General features: G+C 37.2%; 1 protein-coding gene across 1 annotated transcript in view; it reads right to left on the bottom strand.

Moving 5' to 3' along the window:
• Nucleotides 1–21,378, bottom strand: part of SMC3 (structural maintenance of chromosomes 3) — a 36,636-nt gene that overhangs the window by 1,116 nt on the left and 14,142 nt on the right. Inside the window, exons 9-28 of the mRNA XM_054435152.1 lie at nucleotides 20,747–20,922; nucleotides 20,201–20,281; nucleotides 19,308–19,472; nucleotides 18,891–19,012; nucleotides 18,460–18,673; nucleotides 13,779–13,882; nucleotides 13,496–13,595; nucleotides 12,917–13,077; nucleotides 12,350–12,491; nucleotides 10,251–10,401; nucleotides 6,960–7,112; nucleotides 5,218–5,369; nucleotides 3,681–3,839; nucleotides 2,956–3,063; nucleotides 2,372–2,480; nucleotides 1,600–1,847; nucleotides 1,306–1,518; nucleotides 817–1,008; nucleotides 481–658; nucleotides 191–297 (exon numbers count right to left, since the gene is read on the bottom strand). Coding sequence (XP_054291127.1) covers nucleotides 191–297; nucleotides 481–658; nucleotides 817–1,008; nucleotides 1,306–1,518; nucleotides 1,600–1,847; nucleotides 2,372–2,480; nucleotides 2,956–3,063; nucleotides 3,681–3,839; nucleotides 5,218–5,369; nucleotides 6,960–7,112; nucleotides 10,251–10,401; nucleotides 12,350–12,491; nucleotides 12,917–13,077; nucleotides 13,496–13,595; nucleotides 13,779–13,882; nucleotides 18,460–18,673; nucleotides 18,891–19,012; nucleotides 19,308–19,472; nucleotides 20,201–20,281; nucleotides 20,747–20,922 — 3,035 coding nt within the window. The remainder of the gene's footprint in view (nucleotides 1–190; nucleotides 298–480; nucleotides 659–816; nucleotides 1,009–1,305; nucleotides 1,519–1,599; nucleotides 1,848–2,371; nucleotides 2,481–2,955; nucleotides 3,064–3,680; nucleotides 3,840–5,217; nucleotides 5,370–6,959; nucleotides 7,113–10,250; nucleotides 10,402–12,349; nucleotides 12,492–12,916; nucleotides 13,078–13,495; nucleotides 13,596–13,778; nucleotides 13,883–18,459; nucleotides 18,674–18,890; nucleotides 19,013–19,307; nucleotides 19,473–20,200; nucleotides 20,282–20,746; nucleotides 20,923–21,378) is intronic.

The raw sequence follows: 21,378 nt of genomic DNA, 5'->3' as shown, positions 1-21,378 counted from the left end.
AATAAAACCAATGTAATGCCATAAAATACTGCTAAACTTCATAGTTATTTGAAGGAAAAGTTATTTCTTTACAAAGACATCAGATAAGCAAAGACTAAGTTTTCTTTCACTATTTAAGTAATATAAAACCAGAATTCAACATATATAATTGATTAAATACAAACTTAAACTCAATGTAAAATAAAATTACCTTATTTCTGAACTTTACACCATAGAATTTGTCAGCTGACTCAAGCAGTTCAGGCCTAAAAGTAGTTGTAATAAACTGAGCATGTACAGCAAGTTCCATAATCATATCTGTAAAAAGAAAATAGTGCTTTAACAAATTTCTCTTTTCAGCAGATCTGAAAATTTAAAAAGCAACTATCTTTACTCTTACTAAAATTCAAAACTGCCTGAGTTTGATTTTTTCATACATACATCAGCAAATATTACCAGCTTATTGTTAAATACAAAACCAAAACTGTACTGAAACTGTACCTGACACAGCCTTTCTGTGCTGAGCATCCAGAGCCTGGTCAATCTCATCAAACAAGTAAAATGGAGCCGGGTCACATTTCTGAATGGCAAAAATCAGAGCAAGGGCTACCAAGGATTTCTGTCCACCTGAAAGCTGTTGCATTTCTCTCATTTCACCTTGTTTTCCTGTAAATGACACCTAAGAATAAACATATTATGAGTTAATATCCTAAAGGGCAGAATCACCACCATCTTTCAAAAGTAACTTGCATATAATCCACCAATCAGATCTGCAAAAGATATTTTAATTCTATTATGATAAAGCTCTGAGGAAAATGGAATATAAAGGTATTTTACCCTAATTCCAACTCCAGTAAACTGGTCAACTGATGGGACACTGCTTTGTGAGCCAGAACCCCTCTCACTCTCACCACTCCCTTCTCCTTCATCTTGAGACTGACTGCCCTCCACATCTCCTTTCTTCATTACCAAAGTAGCTTTGCCACCAGGTACTAACTTCTGGAATACTTCACTGAAGTTCTTGGATACCTTAAAACAAAAAAAAAAGCAGACTGAAATATAAATTTTGCTTAGAATTATATATAACACTTAAGTAAAATATTTAAAAGCAACCAATTTTTTAATCTTAAGAACAAGGATAACAGACTAGATCCTTCTAAGGGCTGTGTAAAACATTCAAGTTACTGTAAACCTATATGCTAGGTTTGTTCACAGGTATTAGATTCACCTGTTAATGAGGAAAAAAGCTTTAAAATCTTTACAAACTGAAAAGAGCTGAAGCTTTTGTCCTCTGTGTGTATGCTTTAACTACAAAGCGAAACATACCTGTTTGAAAGTTAACTGAATAGCTTCATATTTCCGAAGTTCAAGTACATTCATCAGCTCCATGATAGATTTGTAACCCCTATCTAACTCTTCTTGTCGCTTTATTAACTTTTCTTTCTGCTCGGAGAAATTTACAAACTGATCCAAAGCCTTTTTGTTAACATGGCTGTACTTCTTTAATTCTGTGTTGCACTGCTCAAGTTTTCGAAACAACTATAAAGAGAAAATATGTATTCGTATAAATAAATTTATATACTAAGCAATTTGTAACGAGACTTCAAATTTAAAACCAACCTGTTTGAGGCTCAGTGTCTGGTACTTTTCAAATGCTTCCTGGGGAAGTGATCCAAGTTCTCGAATTTTCTTCATACACTCTTCTTTCTTCTTCAATAGCATGCCTTGCCGATTTGTCATCTTTTCCAGTTCTTTAGTATCATGATTTATAGCATCCATATGTTCTTTTTCCATATTTTTCCAGCGCTCCATACTCTTCTGAAGCTCCTTAATTCCAGCTTCTGTTTTATCAATGGAATTGTCCAAATCTAAGACGGGGGGGGAGGGGGGAAACAAAATTAGGCTATAATACCTATTTTAAAGCCAGTGTTATATGTTGAGTAAAGATTTTTATGATCAAACCTACCAAAATAGGTTTTAGGTTTTGTTAGTGTTTAAAATTTTCTGTGACAATTTATGAACCACGTTAAGTCAGCACAAAATTAGAAGTATATATGAGTCACTCAAATATATAATTTTCATTATTCAATGTTAATGCTTATAAACTACAGTTATTTTCTAGCAACTAAGTGATAAGAGAAACTTTAGTCAGGTATTTCATATTTTATGAACAAAATGAATCATTTGTGGTCTCAAAATTGTCATAAACATTTCAGTAAAACAAAAGTTACTATTTATAGTCAACTTACTAAATTCCGTTCGCTATACATTGTTTATAATAGAAAACAAAAAATCACTAGTATATGCTTCTCCCTATTTGGACATTTCATTCCGTAGTAAACAATTTTATAAAACATGCATATAAACAAACTTTTACTACATAAAAATTCACCTTCTGATCGTGCCATAGTGTCTTTTACTCTTTTATTGATGGCTTCAAGTTCTGATGTTGTGGCGGTGAGAACAGTACCCCCTTCTGTCTCTCTCAGCTCATTAAGTTCCTGTAACAAAAAATACAAATTCCATTAGTTTCAAATGTTATGACTGCCAACATTTTCTATAGCTATTGTCTGAATAAACATTCAAGAAAACAAAAAAATATAAATACTTCATATAATTACAAATACTTAGAAGTATCCATTAAAGGGAAGAAAAAAAAGACATAATTACTAGAAAATTTCTAAGCATCTAACCACCACTGAAAAAATATTAACATTTACTAAGTACTTAGAATGTGCCAGGATAGCAATTATATAAAACAAGTATGATAATGCTTAATTTACACAAGAAACTGAGGCTTAGAAATAGTGACTTGTCCAAAATCACACACTAGGTGGCAGAATTCCAACCCAAAGCCCACAGACACTAAGCTTTCTGTCCACAAAGCCCATGCTTTCAATCAGAGCCTCTGATATAACCACTTGCAATCGGTCATGGCCACCAAGGAGCCCTTAAACAAAAAAAACACATACACACCTGTTCTACTTGGTCCAAGCGTTTTCTCAGATTCTCATTGAGATAAGTCTCTACTCGAGTAATAATACCTTCTAATTTAATTCTTTCATTTAGCAACTGTCTGTTTTCCTAGAATTAAGAAAAAGATGTCTACATAAGCATGTACATTTCACACACAAGAATGGTGCTCATTTGCTGTCCTCTCTAGTACTTGTGCTCACGTGTGCTGAAATGAAGTTTAATATGTTATATTCTTCAAAAAAGCCCTATACTTTCTTCATTTTTCTATTAGTTCATAATGTTAGATTTTTGTGGCTGGCTCTTTCTATAACGCATGCTGTCAAACAGTTTAACTGCTTTTCATTTTTTAGAATCAGTGTTGGTAGTTCACATCTATGCAGTTTTAAAAATCAATTAAAATCTTAATCAAAATACTAAATATGTAAAGGTAGTAAGATAAATATGGTAAGGCTAACAAGCTCAAACTCATAGCAATACTTACAACTAATAAGTAATGCTAATTAACTAAATTTTAAGGAAATGAAAATTTCTTGTATAATCCTAACCTAGCTAGAATGGTTTAGAAAAACAAAATTTTATTTACTCCTATGTATATTAAAAGTCCAAGCCTCATTTTAATATTTTCTCAGTTCTTTTCTTTCCTATTCCCCTAGTTAGCAAGAAAGGCCCTTTTCACAATAGCCAATTACTAACGAATTTTTTTTTCCAGTCAGCTGTGTACTTACCTGCTGAAGTTGACGAATCTCATCATTCAGCGCATCTACTCTCTTCTGATCTTCCAAACTCAGTTGAGAAAGCAAATCAGTTCCCAGTTCTGCTTTCAATGACTCTCTGGTAGACTCCATAGCGTGCAAGCTTGCCTCCAAACTCTGTAAGCTACGTTGCTATATGACATTATCCATTTATTAGTAAGGTATTAGCCACTGTATTACTTATAGTGAAAATTTTAAAACAATCTATATTTGATTAAGCTAAATACATAGACATATCAACTCAAATATTAGGGGCCTATTAATTTGGTAATTAGGACTCTAGCAACAAGAAAAATATGTAATAGTATAGGTGGGGCAGCGTGGGACAATCATATTCCATGATCAAACTATACAAAAATCTTCAGGCATATTATAAGAACAAAAAGTTGCCAGGCGCGGTGGCTCACGCCTGTAATCCCAGCACTTTGGGAGGCCAAGGTGGGTGGATCACGAGGTCAGGAGTTCGAGACGAGCCTGGCCAACATGGTGAAACCCGTCTCTACTGAAAATACAAAAATTAGCTGGGTGTGGAGGCACATGCCTATAATCCAGCTACTCAGGAGGCCGAGGCAGGAGAATCGCTTGAACCCAGGAAGTGGAGGTTGCAGTGAGCCGAGATCACGCCATTGCACTCCAGCCTGGGCAACAGGGCAAGACTCCATCCCCCTCAAAAAAAAAAAAAAAAAAAAAAAAGTTGTCAGAATATGTTGGGACGGTACAACTGCAGGCACATCTCTTTTTTTTTTTTTTTTTTTTAAGCTCTTTGTAGTTTTAGTATTATACTACATAAAAGATTTGTCAACTGTCAAGTTTATGAGACCAATAACACACTATCACTTGTAAGTTTGCTTTCTAATTTTAATACAATCTGGACAAAACAGAATCAAATATTCAACTAATTCCATTGCGCTTCAGATAAAAATGGTTACTGACAAAAACTAACCATCAGACAGTACTCTTATGTCATAGCTTCAAATGCCTATTTGTTCAATGAAGGTGGAAAGTTTCAACGTGCCAACAATAGGAGACTTTGGGTATCCATGGGTTTAAGAATGGTAAAATAGATGTAGATATCCAAAAGTATGGGTCTAGCCTGGGCACAGTGGCTCACACCTGTAATCCCAGCACTTCGGGAGGGCAAGACAGGTGGATCATCTGAGGTCAGGAGTTTGAGACCAGCCTGGCCAACATGGTGAAACCCCATGTCTACTAAAAACACAAAATTAGCCAGATGTGGTGGCGCACATCTGTAGTCCCAGCTACTCAGGAGGCTGAGACAGGAAAATCGCTTGAACCCAGGAGGTGGAGGCTGCAGTGAGCTGAGAACGCACCACTGCACTCCAGCCTGGGTGAGACAGAAAGAGACTCTGTCTTCAAAAAAAAAAAAAAAAAAAAAAAAGTATGGGTCCAAACAAAAACGAATATAAAATTCAAGGATAACCCATATAATGTATGATCCATATTATTAATCTGTAACAACTGATCTATAACCAAAGATATACTTACGAACCTTAGGCATGAAGGTTTTCTCTGACTGCTGCCTCTTCTCTTTTAGCATCTTCATTTCTGATAATATGCTATCTCTAGATGCTTTAAATTTCCTTTGCTGGGTCTCGATCTGTTGCATTTGGTTCATCAACTGATCAATTTCATTATTAATCCATATACAAGGCTAAGGAAAATTATCTCCAGGTTGTAAATATATCGTATGTTCTTAATTCTTTTTAGACACAACACCATGTATCCCTTCCTTTTCTTTACCCCCAAATAACATTTATGTCCTCAAATTTATGGACCAAAACAATGCTGAACTATATTACCCAAAATGCGTTCACTCATAAAGAAGCTTGAAACATTTCACCCCACCATTTCACTCTCAGAATAACATGTATACTGTTTTACTAAAAGTTATACAAAACAAATTCTTGGAAAACCATAAAGGAGGTTAGGTGAAATCTAACAGTATTACATACTTTTAAATATCTTTCCATTCAACAAATGTTTACTGTTACTATGCTTAAGGCACTATGTTAAGGGTTTATGTATGAAGAGTAGTTCTTGCCTTGTGTGGAAGAAATAATTCAATCTAGCTGGATTATCAAACACAGAAGACAGCTGGTATACACTGTCAACATCCTCCTTTTCCTCAGTATTTCCCCATACTCTCTTTGTGTTAACACCTTGCCAAATTCAGGCAGTTCTTTAAAGTGTGATATGCGGACCCCTGCAAGGTCAAAGCTCAGGTGCTTTTCTTTTTCTGTGCTTGCACTGATGGCACAGAAGTTATAAATCTGCAGTTTTTAAAAAATGCCAGTTTCACCTGAAGCAGTTAAAAATCATTAACTTTATATCTATTCTTGATGCTCAAGTACCTATATTTTTCAACTTGTGTGGCAAAATGGAAAGCACATATAAAGTAGTTCTTATACCAAAGCACCATGGTGGTTTTAAGAAAATCCACATACACAATTGTTTCATTTGTGAACTGAACTAACCACTCCTCACGTAGCACCATTTTTATGTAAACAACTATGGTTACTCAGACTTTATCTGACAGCCATTTCCTCCACTAACATTAAATCTGCACCAAATAACTTCAAGACAGTAAAATCTAACATTTTTTACCCTTCCCTGCCACTTTTTTTTTTGGAGACAGGGTCTCACTTTGTCACCCAGGCTGGAGTGCAGTGGTGCGATCTCAGCTCACCGCAACCTCCACCTCCCAGGCTCAAGTGATCTTTCTGCCTCAGCCTCCCAAGTAGCTGGGACTACAGGCCTGTGCCACTGCACAAGTACAATGAACTGCCAGTCCTTATATATTTGACTTCTAAGCAGTATTTAACATTACTGATGCCTCCCCTACTCTCTTCCTTAAAACATTATCTCTTGCTTACATAAATTTAACAGGGAAGAAAGGAAAAAAAAAATACCAAGGTTTTAGTTGTACAATTCACGAACTGATCCTTCTCAGTTTCCTCTTTCTTTGCCTGATACAACCTTTATTTTGGTGTTCTACGAGTTCTTTTCTTCCAAGTGACTTGATGGTATTAGCTACTTAACACTTAAGCAAAGAATCATTAAAATAGCTTTTAGTCTTCAAAAGCTAAACAAACATAAGCTCTTGAACTTAAATAAAACACAAGAAATTTTTAATTTATTTTGTTTTCTTTTGTGAAAAAAGATTATATGTGGCAACCAAAACACAGTTCTTCCCCCACAATATCTATCATTATGCACAAAACAAAAAGATATTTTCAATATTTCTGCGTAGGTTTTCATTGAGCTTTGCTTCAAGCTCACCTAGTTCTTCTTCTGCTTTTCTAACATCTTTTTGCAATTCAAGTCGAGACTTCCTTGTGTCATAATAACCTCCAGTTAGAGCACCCCGATGACTGACTTGGTCACCTATAAACAAAAAATATGTAATAGCTCTGTACAACTTTTTTATTCAATGATAAATTGACTTATAATGAAAAAACTAACCTACAGGCTTTAAGTACATAATGAGAATTGAAAAGAATTTAAATCACCCTGAAAAAATTTTGCTTTTCAATGCTAGAATTTTTTTTTTTTTTTTTGAGACAGGGTCTTGCTCTGTTGTTCAGGCTGGAGTGCAGTGGTGCGGTCATAGCTCCCTGCAACCTCAAACTCTTGCTTCAGCCTCCTGAGTGGCTAGGACTACAGGTGTGCACCACCACACCTTTTTTGTAGAGACCAGGTCTTGCTATGTGCCCAGGCAGTTCTGGAACTCCTGGCCTCAAGTGATCCTCCTGCTTCAGCCTCTCAAGTATCTGGGATTACAGGGTCAAGCCACTGTGCCCAGCCAAAATTTGCAGTCTTTGAAAAAAAAAAAAAGACCCTCCAGTTGAACCTGAAAATCTACGAGAGAGCAAGGAAGTGAAGACTAAAGAGGAAATATTAGTAGGACACAGGACCTAGCCTGAAATTTTCACTGGCCATATTTGGAAAAATTTGAGCATCAAAATAACAATACCAATGTAATAACACGTTGAATTTTTAAAAAAAGAATTCATGAATCAGTGATACTTTTTAAAAAAAATGAAAAGTGGAGACTCTTCTACAGAAGAGTGACAGCTAATAAATGCAGCAGCAATGACAGAATTTAAGAATCACCATTTTGAAACCCCCCAGTGTAATAACTGATTCAGGCAAGAGTCAACAAAAGTGCTAAAGCAACTGGTGAAGTTGCTGGGAGGACCTGAATTGAAGAATAATCTCACATATTATTAAATTACAAAGGCACAAAGGGATACCTTTACAACGGAGATCTGCAGGTGATCAAACCTAGTATCACTAACAATGGGACACATTATATGACACCATAAGTACATATCATTCATGTAGCATTCATGCCAACAATATTTAAACAATGATAAGGAAGCAATAAGACAAATCCAGAAAATGGAACTTTTCTGGATTTTTCTGGGTGGGGAGAAGGGAGCAGGAGGAACTGTCTTATTTATATTTAAAGAATCTAGACTGGGCGTGGTGGCTCAAGCCTGTAATCCCAACACTTTGGGAGGTCGAGGCGGGCAGATCACCTGAGGTCAGGAGTGTGAGACCAGCCTGACCAACACAGAGAAATCCCGTCTCTACTAAATACAAAATTAGCCGGGCATAGTGGCACATGCCTGTAATCCCAGCTACTTGGGAGGCTGAGGCAGGAGAATCGCTTGAACCTGGGAGGCGGAGGTTGTGGTGAGCTGAGATCATGCCACTGCACTCCAGCCTGGGCCTGAAACTCCATCTCAAAAAATAAAGAGAAGACCCTATATGCATACTTGATTTAATCCTAAATAGAAAAATATTTTAGTATAATTGAGAAAATTTGAATATGGATACTTTTTAGAGGATATTAGGTTAATGTTAAATTTCTTAGGTGTAACGATACTGTGGCTATACAAAAGAATGTTCTTATTGTTAGGAGATGCATGCTTAAATTTTAGAGATGACATGTCATGATGTTTTACTTATTCTTGGATGGTTCAAAAACAACCACAACAAAATGTACATATACAGAAACAAAGCTTGGGGGGAGACGGGTTTACCTGCTTTCTTCAACAAATAAAGAGGAAAAAAAAAAATTGAGGGCAGGTAAACTAAACCTATATATTGGAGGTTCTTAACCTGGATTCCAAGGATAAAATTCAGAAGATCTGTGATTTGAGTAGGAAAAAAATTTACATCTTTATTTTTATTAACCTCAAAATGAGATTTAGCATTTCCCTTCTATAACGAACAGGACAAGAACCACAGTAGTATCAGTACCTGTGACTTTACCAAAAGAAGAGCTATTTTCATATTAGATAACACTTGTCAGATGTCAAAATATTGTTTACATATATCAGTACTTCAAACTTACGGTAGTTATTAGACCCACTACTAAATCTTGTTTTTTGAATACATTAAAGAATTATATAATCTTTTTAAAATAATAACCATGCCAATACAATTCACCTCCTTTGTGATCCAAAGTATTTTAATTTATGCATTAAAAATTGTGTTGAATGTGGCTTTTGTTGTGGAAAAGAAAAAAAGTAAAAAAAAAAAAAAAAAAATTGAGGAAGGATCCATAGGCTTCAAACAGCCAAAACAGTCCACACTGCAAAAAAGGTTAAGAACCCCTGCTATATACCAAATGATTACATTTCAGAGACATCAACTAAATATCAAGTATGAACCCTGTCTGGACTCTTAATTGAATAAACCAACTATTTAAAAAACGATAAAATAATTGAAAATAAATTTTTCTTTTTTTTTTTGAGACAAGGTCTTGCTCTATCACCTAGGCTGGAGTGCAGGGGTGTGATCTTGGCTCACTGCACCCTCTGCCTCCCAGGTTTAAGCCATTCTCATGCCTCAGCCTTCTGAGTAGTTGGGATTACAGGTGTGCACCACCACACCCAGCTAATTTTTTGTATTTTTAGTAGAGATGGGGTTTCACCATGCTGGCTAGGCTAGTCTTGAATTCCCCGCCTCAAGTAATCCACCTGCCTCGGCCTCCCAAAGTGCTGGGGTTATAGATGTGAGCCACCAAGCCCGGCCAAAGGCAAAGGATGAATTTTTCGAATACTCTCAAAACCACAATGTCTCCAAAATACTGTAAGATATATTCATCAGACATGCATACAGCTCAAGTGATATATTATACAGATTATATGTCTCTGTTTTTTTGAGACAGAATCTCGCTCTGTCACCCAAGCTGGAGTGCAGTGGCACGATCTCGGCTCACTGCAACCACTGCCTCCCGGATTCAAGCAATTCTCCTGCTCCAGCCTCCTGAGTAGCTGGGACTACAGGTGCGCACCACCACACCCAGCTAATCTTCGTATTTTTAGTGGAGACAGGGTTTCGCCTCGTTAGCCAGGCTGGTCTTGAACTCCTGACTTCAGGTGATCCACTCGCCTCAGCCTCCCAAAGTGCTGGGATTACAGGCATGAGCCACTGTGCCCAGCCAGATTATATGTTTTAAGTGATTTGTTAGAATTTATCTGTTTAAAGCTAAGAATTAGTATTACAAACCTTCCAAAGTAATACAGTCCATAGTGAAAGCACGGGCCAGCTGGGTTGAAACTTCCATGCTACGACAGATAAGAGTCTTTCCAAACACATGTTTGAAAGCTTTGTCAAATCTGGGATTGTACCTCAGTTTGCTGATCATAGGAATAGCATCCTAAAAATGAAATTTTGTCAACAGATCACAACACAGTTAACTAAAAACTTAGAATTACGAAATTACATCTTTATGAAATTCAAATAAACCATAAACACCATTATATTTCAAAACTATTGGGGTTTTCCCTGAAGTAGTTAGAAGACTCATTCCACTAGAATATCCTGGTAATTTTGCTCTTGTAATCAAGGTTTTCAATAGTAGAGCCTAATAATGCTGAAGAGTTTAGTGGTTCTGAAGCTAGACTGTCCAAATTCAAACACTGGTTTCACCATTTATCAGACGTGTACTGTGGACAAGTTGCTTAACTTCCTCAGATAATAGTTACTTTATCTACAAAATCGTAGACAATACATACCTTCCTTATAAAGTTGTGAAGACTAAATGAGTTAATTATATGCAAAACTTACAATAGTATCTCTCACATAAAAGGGCTAAATATAAATAGTATTTCCTCAAAATGTTTTAATTTTACATATTTTATATATCTAAATTAGATATTCAGGAAAATATTTTGTCAGATAAAATTTCATTTCCTCTCTCCTAAACTGTTAGAACAGGATTTTTAAAATTATGAAAATATATCCCATATATAGAAAAATGTAGTTAAGTATTCAGTGTAAATTAATAAAGAGAACACCAACATAACCACCACACAAGAAACAGCACTGCTGACACCCCAGAAGTCATGGGTGTGCTCCTTTCCTAATCACAAAGCAGTTACCTACAGTGGTTACCTGCCAGAAACGACCACTGCCATGACTGTGCTAATCACTTCCTTGCACTTCCCAATTCTATATATATATATTTTTTTTTTCTGAGATGGAGTCTTGCTCTGTTGCCAGGATGAAGTACAGTGGCATGCTCTTGGCTCACTGCAACCTCTGCCTCCCCAGTTCAAGCGATTTTCCCGCTTCAGCCTCCCAAGTACCCGGGATTACAGGTGCCTACTACCATGTCCAGCTAATTTTCTGTATTTTTAGTAGAGACAGGGTTTTGCCATGTTGGCCAGGCTGGTCTTGAACTCCTAACCTCAGGTGATCCGCCCACCTCCCCCTCCCAAAGTGAGAGAATTACAGGCGTGAGACAACAAGCCTGGCCCTAAGTTTGGTTTTGTTTATGCAGCGTAAATGGAACCACGCTCCGTGTATTCCTTTGTGTCTCGTTCCATTCATACATCATGTTTTTGAGACTCAATTTTTCTTACCCAAACTTCAAAGACAATTTGTAGATGTGATAGCAGAAAAAGCCAGACCCTTTGATAGCTTACAAGATTCTTAATGTTCCACTTAAATTATTATCATTCTCATGGGGTTTCAGCTTTAACTTCAGAGGATGGTAAAACAGTTGACACTACCATCAACATTCTGAAGTCAAGTACCTCAAAAACAATTACACTGTTCTAAGAATGGTGTCTGAAGAATATTTTTAATCCACCTAAAGAGCACTTTTGTTACCAATAAAAGCAATATTATGCTTCCGAAGTCTATCACCTTACTAGCCATTTTTTTTTATTTATTTTTAAAGTGCATCAAGACACTTTAAAATCTTTACATGACAGTTCCTTGGGAATTTTTCTCCAACTCCCTAACCTTAATTATGTCACTCCCAGATACGCTCTCAAAGTATCCTGTACTTATGATTTTAACACTGCACATTTGCAATGATTTGTTTCATATCTTAGCTTTTTTCTCTTCTTTTTAAATGATCCTCCCACTTCAGCCTCCCAAGTAGCTGGGATTACAGGCGTGCATCACCACACCAATCATGGCTGTGACTTCTGTCTCCCTCCCCAAAACCCACTCAGCACTAAGGTCCATGGGAAGACAGTTATTTTTATCTCATAGACCACTGAATCTCAGTGTGTAGTGCCTGGGCACTAGCATGTGTTAGACTATGTGATAAAAAATTATAAAAGAGAAATACACCTTATTACACAATGACTCACATTGGTTTCAGGATAGGCTGTATCCCTGACATCTAACTTGTTAAGAGGCAGAAAAGTAACCTCTCCGGGAAGATTCATTTTATTAAACTCCATTAAAATCTTCGTGCTGACTTCATCTGAATCAACAATGTGATAAAATAACCTAAATATAAACAGAGTAAGACAAATCTTTATTGGTACTCAGGGTCTCCCCATGTTGCCCAAACTGATCAAACCTCCCACCTCAGCCTCCTGCATAGCTGGGACTAAAGGTGTGCACTTTTAAAGTGTTATAAACACTTAAGCATCGAACAGTTTTTTCCTATATAATCCAAATAATTTTGGAAAATAAGACTACTTTAAAAATTCCAATGGCGGAGAGGGAGAAACTCCTAAAACGGGAAAGTTCTAGCTTCTATGATTAGGAACAAATACTTAGCATCTACTTCTTTAATTAGAAAGTTAAATAAGGAACCGAGATATAAAAAGATAATGGAAGATATGTTGTACAAAAACTACAAAAGTTGTTTCTTAGGCTATTCTTATTCCCTCTTCTAAAAATGCTAAATATCAAGCAAAAGCTTTAACCTGTTTCCAGCAGTGACTTCCACGCATGTGTAGAAAGCTGGTTCACATTCAAAGTTATTCATTACAATACCATGATAGCCATTTTGAACATGCTGGTTTATTCCTTTTCGACGAAAGTGGTCTAGCACTTTGTTTATGCTGTCTATTCCATTTAAAATGGCCTGTAAATTGTCAGAAATGAAAAATATTAAAATAATATCATCAATGGCACTCCTGATAAGGAATGAGACCACAACACCATACATTTTAAAAATATACCAGTGATTAAACTAAACATCCTCTCCAACAAACACATCGCCTCCTCACAATATGCCAACTACATGTAACACCTTATATGACAGGTTCTGTTCTATAACAGTAGTGTTAAAAATGGGCTCTTTATCTGAACATCAAAAGTGCTACTATTAATAGTATGTGTAGTAATAAAACTATTTAATCTCTCATTTCATATTTAGAAGATAATTTGGACTCCTATTTATCACTTGGAAACCATGACCTACATCTTGAAAGGTAAAAAATTATTATGTAACGATTAACTCAATGACTCAGTGTAAACAGAGGTGATGAAAACCTGCCCACCTTTCCTGTTGCTGCTCTAAGAAGTTGTTGCTTCTTTTCAAGATCTTCTCTTTTAGCAGCAAGTGCTTGCTGTTCTGCATTCTCTTCTCTCCACAAGTAGCTAATAAATAAAAAGTAGACTGTCTTTAATTTTAAACACATATGAGGATGCATTAACAGTATACAGTTTAGAATCAAAATACAGAAAACAAGCCTGACCAGTTAACTTGTAACTTAAAGACCACATAATAGCTAGTAACGAACATTACTGAAAACATTAATGCATATTTTAGTCTATACTAACTTTCTTTCACTTTGTAGTTCATCTTTCTTATTTTTTACTTCGTAATATTTTCTGTCCAGTTCTTCTACTCGAGCTTTGACTTCATTAAGATCCTGGTCCAGTTTCTATGGAAATAAAAATAAATTTAAAATTCAATTTCATCAAACTAATCTACACTGATAGAAAGCAGATCAGTGGTTGCAGATGGATGGGGGAGGGGGAGAAAAGGTGAGGGAAGAATTACAAAGGGGTATGGAAAACACTTTTGGGTAATAAACATGTTTATTGTCTTAACTGTGGTGATGGTTTTACCGATGTATATGTATGTCAAAACTCATCAAATTATATACTTTATTTTTGCCACTTTCCTGACTAGGAAAAATGATTCATTGGCTAGAGTTTAAGGAAGCTGACACTTCATCCACTTAGTGAAGTTACCAAAAGCCCAGTATGTACCAGGCATTCTTAGAAGAGCTGGGGAATCATCAAAGACCAAAGCAAACAAAAATCCTTGCCTTATTGGGAAGCAATAAGACAAGCAAAATAAATCTGAAGATCATCCTTCAGGGGAAGGGCTTAAAACTGCTTCATAAGGTAATTACATTCATCTGTTTGTATTATAACTAATTATTGTCAGATATCAAAGTAATTGCAAATATTCCCACAGAGTACTAACAATTATTCGTCCTCAGTAGTAACACTGACTTTTTGTCCAAAATTTTAATGGACAAAAAGTCAATGTTACTACTAATTCCACTGACAAAAAGTCAATGTTACTACTGAGTCATAAAATCTTAGATTGGCCGGGCGCGGTGGCTCACACCTGTAATCCCAGCACTTTGGGAGGCCAAGGTGGGCAGATTATGAAGTCAAGAGATCGAGACCATCCTGGGCAACATCGTGAAACCCTGTCTCTACTGAAAATACAAAAATTAGCCAGGCGTGGTGGCACGCGCCTGTAGTCCCAGCTACTGGAGGAGGCTGAGGCAGGAGAATCACTTAAACCCAGGAGGGGGAGGTTGCAGTGAGCCGAGATTGTGCCACTGCACTCCAACCTGGTGACAGAGCGAGACTCTGTCTCAAAAAATCTTGGCTAATCAGAATGACTTTTAACATCTTGGATAATTAAACCCTTTAATTCTATACATAAGGAATTTGGGACTCAGTGGTATCTGAAACCATAAAAGAGTTAACAAATTCCCTATGTAAAATTTAACTTTTCTGCAGCAATTACTTAATTCATCCCCAGCTATCCGAACACATGCTAAAAGATTATAAACCTTGAAGAGTCAGTTTTCCTAAATTAATGTTTCAACTTTTAAAGTCCTAAACAATTCAAAGACTTTTGTGTTATTAATTAGCATTACAGCTTACAGTATTTCTTTTTTTTTTTTTTTTGAGACGGAGTCTCGCTCTGTCGTCCAGGCTGGAGTGCAGTGGCGCAATCTTGGCTCACTGCAAACTCTGCCTCCCAGGTTCACGCCATTCTCCTGCCTTAGCCTCTGGAGTAGCTGGGACTACAGGCGCCCGCCACCACACCCAGCTAATTTTTTGTATTTTTTAGTAGAGACGTGATTTCACCGTGTTAGCCAGGATGGTCTCGATCTCCTGACCTCGTGATCTGTCCACCTCGGCCTCCCAAAGTGCTGGGATTACAGGCGTAAGCCACTACGCCTGGCAGCTTACAGTATTTCTAAAGTCCTACATACTTTTGTTTTTTTCCAGGTGTATGTGAACACTAATGGTTCCCTTTCTGACACCATGATGCTACTCAGAACCAGTAATAAAGTAAGCTACCTATATTAAATTCAAAATACGTTTTTTAGACTTTATTACATGCGTTACAACCTGGAAAAGAGAAAAGAAAACATTTAGTTTGCACTGAAACTATCTAAGAGCTTCCCCTTCTCCACAGCAGTTGCTACGGCCAAGATACCACTGACATAAGTTAGAAAAGTCTAAAAACTTAGTTTGATAAGTATGTAGGATATGTATCACATAAATGAACCATAATAAAGCATAATAAAACCACCAAAAAAGACATTTTATTTTTCATACTGCAGGTTTTAAAAATACACTGTGGAAAAATTAATTTAGGATTACACCAAGAGGCAAAAGGCTATTTACGCTGGGCGCAGTGGCTCACACCTGTAATCCCAGCACTTTGGGAGGCTGAGGTGGGCGGATCATCTGAGGTCAGGAGTTCGAGACCAGCCTGACCAACATGGTGAAACCCTGTCTCTACTAAAATACAAAAATTAGCCGGGTGCAGTGGTGGGCGCCTGTAATCTCAGCTACGTGGGAGGCTGAGGCAGGAGAATCGCTTGAACCCGGGAGGCAGAGGTTGCAGCGAGCCGAGATGGCGCCACTGCACTCCAGCCTGGCAACAGAGCAAGACTGTCTTAAAAAAAAAAAAAAAAAAAAAAAGGCTATTTACATAACAAAATCAGCACTATAAAATCATCTCTGTCCAAAGGAAAGGTTTCATCTTCACAAGTGGTCATTCTAATAACCAAAAGTGTGGCTGGAATACTGGAAAATAATGAACTTCAAGCATGACAAAAAATGAATAAATTCTCTCACTGGAGGCACCTTCAAAAGGGGCATCTGCTGAGGTTGGTTTCATAAACTCAAGAGAAAACTCATTTTATTTCAAGAAAGGAGGTGTAACTATCAGTTCAGACTATACTAACCATATAAACAACTGCCTGGATTAACCCAACTTTTCCACTCCCTCCACAAAGTATCACAACTAAAACCCACAGCACGACTGGACTTCCAAAAAGAGCAGGCTACACTCCTGCCAATTTTACCTACCTGTTGTTTATGCTTACAGAGGCTGTGTGTGCTCCCCACTATATTTTTTTTTCTTTATGTAAAGTGAGAATATGAGTACAAAGAAAACAGCTCTTTCTTTAAAACTTCACTGAGGTTTTGGATACATTTAAAGGTGAGTCACCAAAAACTCAAAGTGGGCAAATCACTATAAAAGATTAGGGGCCAGGCGTGGTGGCTCACACCTGTAATCCCAGCACTTTGTGAGGCCAAGGCAGCCAGGTCACAAGGTTAAGAGACCGAGACCATCCTGGCTAACACAGTGAAACCCCATTCTACTAAAAATACAAAAAATTAGCCAGGCGTGGTGGCATGTGCCTGTGGTCCCAGCTACTTGGGAGGTTGAGGCAGGAGAATTGCTTGAACCCGGGAAGCAGAGGTTGCAGTGAGCCGAGATCGCGCCACTGCACTGCAGCCTGGGCGACAGAGCAAGACTCCGTCTCCAAAAAAAAAGAGATTAGGGACAAATAATTATATATAATATACAATTAATAAGTACATAAATATTAATATATGTACTTTATAACAAATAATTTAAAATGTCAAGTCCCAAAAGTCAAGAAAAAACTGAAGAACTGGTCCAGATTAAAGCAGATAAAAGAAACATGACAACTAAATGTAACATATGATGCTGGAATACCAAAAAATGAAGTTTTTTTTTAAAAAAAAAAACATTACACCAGGCGTGGTGGCTCACGCCTGCAATCCCAGCACTTTGGAAGGCTGAGGCGGGGTGGATCACGAGGTCAGGAGTTCAAGACCAGCCTGGCCAAGATGGTGAAACCCCGCCTCTACTAAAAATACAAAAAAATTAGCCAGGCGTGGTGGCAGGCACCTGTAATCCCAGCCACTCGGGAGGCTGAGGCAGAGAACTGCTTGAACCCAGGAGGTGGAGGTTGCAGTGAGCTGAGATCATGCCACTGCACTCCAGACTGGGCGACACAGTGAGACTCGTCTCAAAAATAAAAAAAAAAATGTTACCATCGGCCAGGCACGGTGGCTCACGCCTGTAACCCCAGCACTTTGGGAGGCTGAGGCTGGCAGATCACCTGAAGCTGGGAGTTTGAGAGGAGCCTGACCAACATGGAGAAACCCCATCTCTACTAAAAATACAAAATTAGCTGGGCTTGGTGATGCATGCCTGTAATCCCAGCTACTCAAGAGGCTGAGGTTGCAGTGAGCCGAAATCGCGCCATTGCACTCCAGCCTGGGCAACAAGAGCGAAACTCCATCTCAAAAAAAAAGTTACCAACAAGCTGTTTTAGACATATGTTGTGACATCTTGTTAAAATTAAGGGTATGTAAGACACACGCTACCAATTCATAAAAACATATTTTAAGCTGGGCACGGTGGCTCATGCCTCTAATCCCACCACTTTGGGAGGCCAAGGTAGGAGCACTGCTTAAGCCCAAGATTTCGAGACCAGCCTAGGCTACGTGGCAAGACCTCGTCTCTACAAAAAAATAAATAAAAATTTTGCTGGGCCTGGGAATACATGCCTGTGGTCCCAGTTAGGAGGCTAAGGATGGAGGATCGCTGAGCCTGGAAGGTGGAGGCTGCAGTGAGTTGTGTTTGTACCACTGCACTCCAGATTGGGTGACAGAACAAGACCCTATCTCAAAAAAATTAAAAATACATACATACATTTTAAGATACTTAATCTACATAAAGGCTCAATGACATGCATATTCTTTAAAAAAGAACTATATGTATATTAAATTGTGCAGGGGCCTTTTCTAAATAAGTATCTGTCATATATTTTAAGAGCAACATGTAGACTTATTTAAAAAGAAAACGAAGTAGATAAAACTAAACACGTTTATCTCTTCTGAAAGACTTTTACAAACCAGCTATAAAAGTTCTTACATTATACTGCTCCAGATTTTTCTCTTTATTTGCTTCAGTGTCTTCCAAATCCTTATGTATAGCAGCAATCTGTCTTTTCTTGTCATTAATAGCCTGATCTAAAGACTTGAGTTCCTTTTTAATCCACTTATCCCTTTCTTCTTTTGATGTAAACTGGCTTCCTCGACCTTGCTTTGCATAAAGATCCGTTCTTTCCTGGGTAGCTTGAGCCAATCTACACAAAATAGAAGAGAATGGGATGAAAAGGAGAATAACCAAGTTTAATTGTAACCAATAATGTCAACTGTACACAGAAACATAAAGCCATTTTTCAAAATGATACAAAAAGAATTAAGTGTAAAAAGCAGCTACTATATAATTGAGCTCCTTGGACAACCTAGTTTTATATAATATGATGTAGAAAGTTAAAGTGTTGGTGAAAGTTCTCAGACCTAGCAATTCCTCGTTCTTCTTTCTCTTTTACACTGTTGAATTTAGGTTCTGTTTCTGCCAGTTCTTTCTGCTTTTCTTCTATTTTTTCAAGCAGCTTCTGCCTCTCTTTTAATAAACGTTTCTGTAAATAAAGTAAAAATGCAAACTGCTTTACATTTTTTGCATAATTTAGGTCTAGCATAAATGTTTTCTCATGAAAAAAACTTCATGAGAAAACCCACCTGTAACATGAAATTCTTTTTTAATGTAAGAAACAAAGGGACAGTACTAACCTGTTACTTGAGTACAAATTATGTTAACGTAAAAAAAGCTTAAAAAAAAATTCCAACACATACTAGTCACAGAAAGGACTGTCTTCTACAGTTGATACTCACCTGAACATTCATATGTCTTTCATTTTTAGCATTTTAACTTACCCTTTGTTCACTATTGCCTGCTAGTTCATCTTGTAAATCCTTGGCTTTAAGCTCCAACTTAGTCCTCTGCTTAATTTGCTCTTGTCTTTCAGCACTAAGCTGTTCTTTTTCTTCTTTCATAGCTGAAATTTTTGTTTTCAATTCTCTAACTTGGCGTTCGATATCCTACTCAAAAGTATTAAACAGAAAATAAGGCAATTAGAAGTACAATAGCAGAACTGTGGCACCATTAATTCTCTTTCACTTAATGTTTAGTACTACTCTGTCTTTTCAATATTCAATTCCTCTAACTCTCCCTTGTGTAATCATTCCATAATTCTGGTAGAAAAGGGTTTACTATGGTCAAAAACATACAATGGCTGGACATGGTTGCTCATGCCTGTAAACTCAGCACTTTGGGAGGCCCAGGTGGGAGGATTCCTTGAACCCAGGAGTTCAAAACCAGCCTGGGCAACATACTGAGATTCCATCTCTTCGAAAAATAAAAAAAATAGAAGGCTGAAGAGGGAGGATCACTTGAGCTTGAGAGATCAAGGCTGCAGTGAGCTGTGATCTCACCACTGCACTCCAGCCTGTGCAATGGAGTGAGACCCTGTCTTTAAAAAAAGAAGACTTCAGGCAGAAGGACCACTTGAGCCCAGGAGTTTGTGACCAGCCTGGGCAACATGGTAAGACCTTGTCTCTACAATAAATTTAAAAACTAGACAGGTGTGGTGGTATACACCTGTGCTCCCAGCTATTCAGGAAGCTGAGGCAAAAGGATTGCCTGAGCCCAGGAAGTCAAGGCTACAATGAGCCATGATGGCACCACTGTACTCCAGCCTGGATGACAGAACAAGACCCTGTCTCAAAAGAAAAAAGTAAGTTAACACGAACCTTGTTTATAATCTTACCTCCATTTTATCTCTTGCATCCTGCTGAGCATCTCTTAATTGTCTGGATTTTTCTCCACTAGTCTCTCGCTTAGCAGAAAGCTAAGAAAAAAAAACAAGTTATCATATCTAACTCATTTTGTATTTACTAAATATTTCATAACATCTAATAAAAATTTTTATATCTATTAAAATAAACCAAAAGTAACCGCTCAAAATTTTTACAAAAATTGTGAAAATGATTTTAAACTAGAAAACTGAAGCACTAAATTTTTGTATAAAATGTGTAGTTTAGGATATACTACAACTACAAAAAGCCTTCAAAATGGCTTTCCTCTCATCTTGTCTGCCTAATACCACCACCTGATTATATTTCAGATAATACTATATAGCAAGGACCACATGGCTAATTTCCTTAAACTAAAAAAACTTGCTGACTAATAAATTCATTGAGAGGTTTTTTAACTTCCATTTAAAATCACTGAAAAGTGTAATTACGGCCTGAGTTTAACAAATTCATAAAAACAAAATTAATCTGATTTTAAGTGTCAAAGGTAAATATTTTACCTCATCAAGTTTGGCACGAGTCTCGTTAAGTTCCTGATTGTAAATGGTATATTCCAGGGCTCGTCTCATTTTATCCCACTTCTGATACTGAGCTAGTTCTTCCTTTTCTTCCTCTAATGTATGTAATCTCTCTTCAATGTATTTTAACAACTCATTGATTTTTTCCCGTTTGCCCTCTTAAAAGAAATGGGGAGAGAGGTAGAAGAACTGAATAAAATTTTTATGTAATATCACTTCCTAAATATACCTTGAATTAAATTATTTTTAAGAACTGTAGCATTATTTCTTTGATGTAACGTGGTAACCAAATTTAAAATACTAAAATAGCAATTAACCCATTTATGCCAGAGGTTGCAAATTTTTTTCTGTGAAAAATCAGACCTTGGCGATGACCTTGAGCAGTAGGATATAAGTAACACCCACAAGCTTAGGATTCCAATAATGGAATGCTAGGCATAAATGGGTTAAGATCCTTTATTATGAAAACCACCAGAGAACAAATTTACACATGGTGACACTGGTTCTTTTATAACATGTAGTAAGGGCCTCAGTTTAAGCTTCCTTTTAAAAAGTCAGTGTGCCGGCCGAGAGCAGTGGCTCATATGAGTAATCCCAGCACTTTGAGAGGCCAA

Source organism: Pongo pygmaeus, chromosome 8 (genome assembly GCF_028885625.2).
Source record: "Pongo pygmaeus isolate AG05252 chromosome 8, NHGRI_mPonPyg2-v2.0_pri, whole genome shotgun sequence".
NCBI lineage: Eukaryota > Metazoa > Chordata > Mammalia > Primates > Hominidae > Pongo > Pongo pygmaeus.
This window is presented reverse-complemented; position numbering and strand designations above follow the sequence as displayed.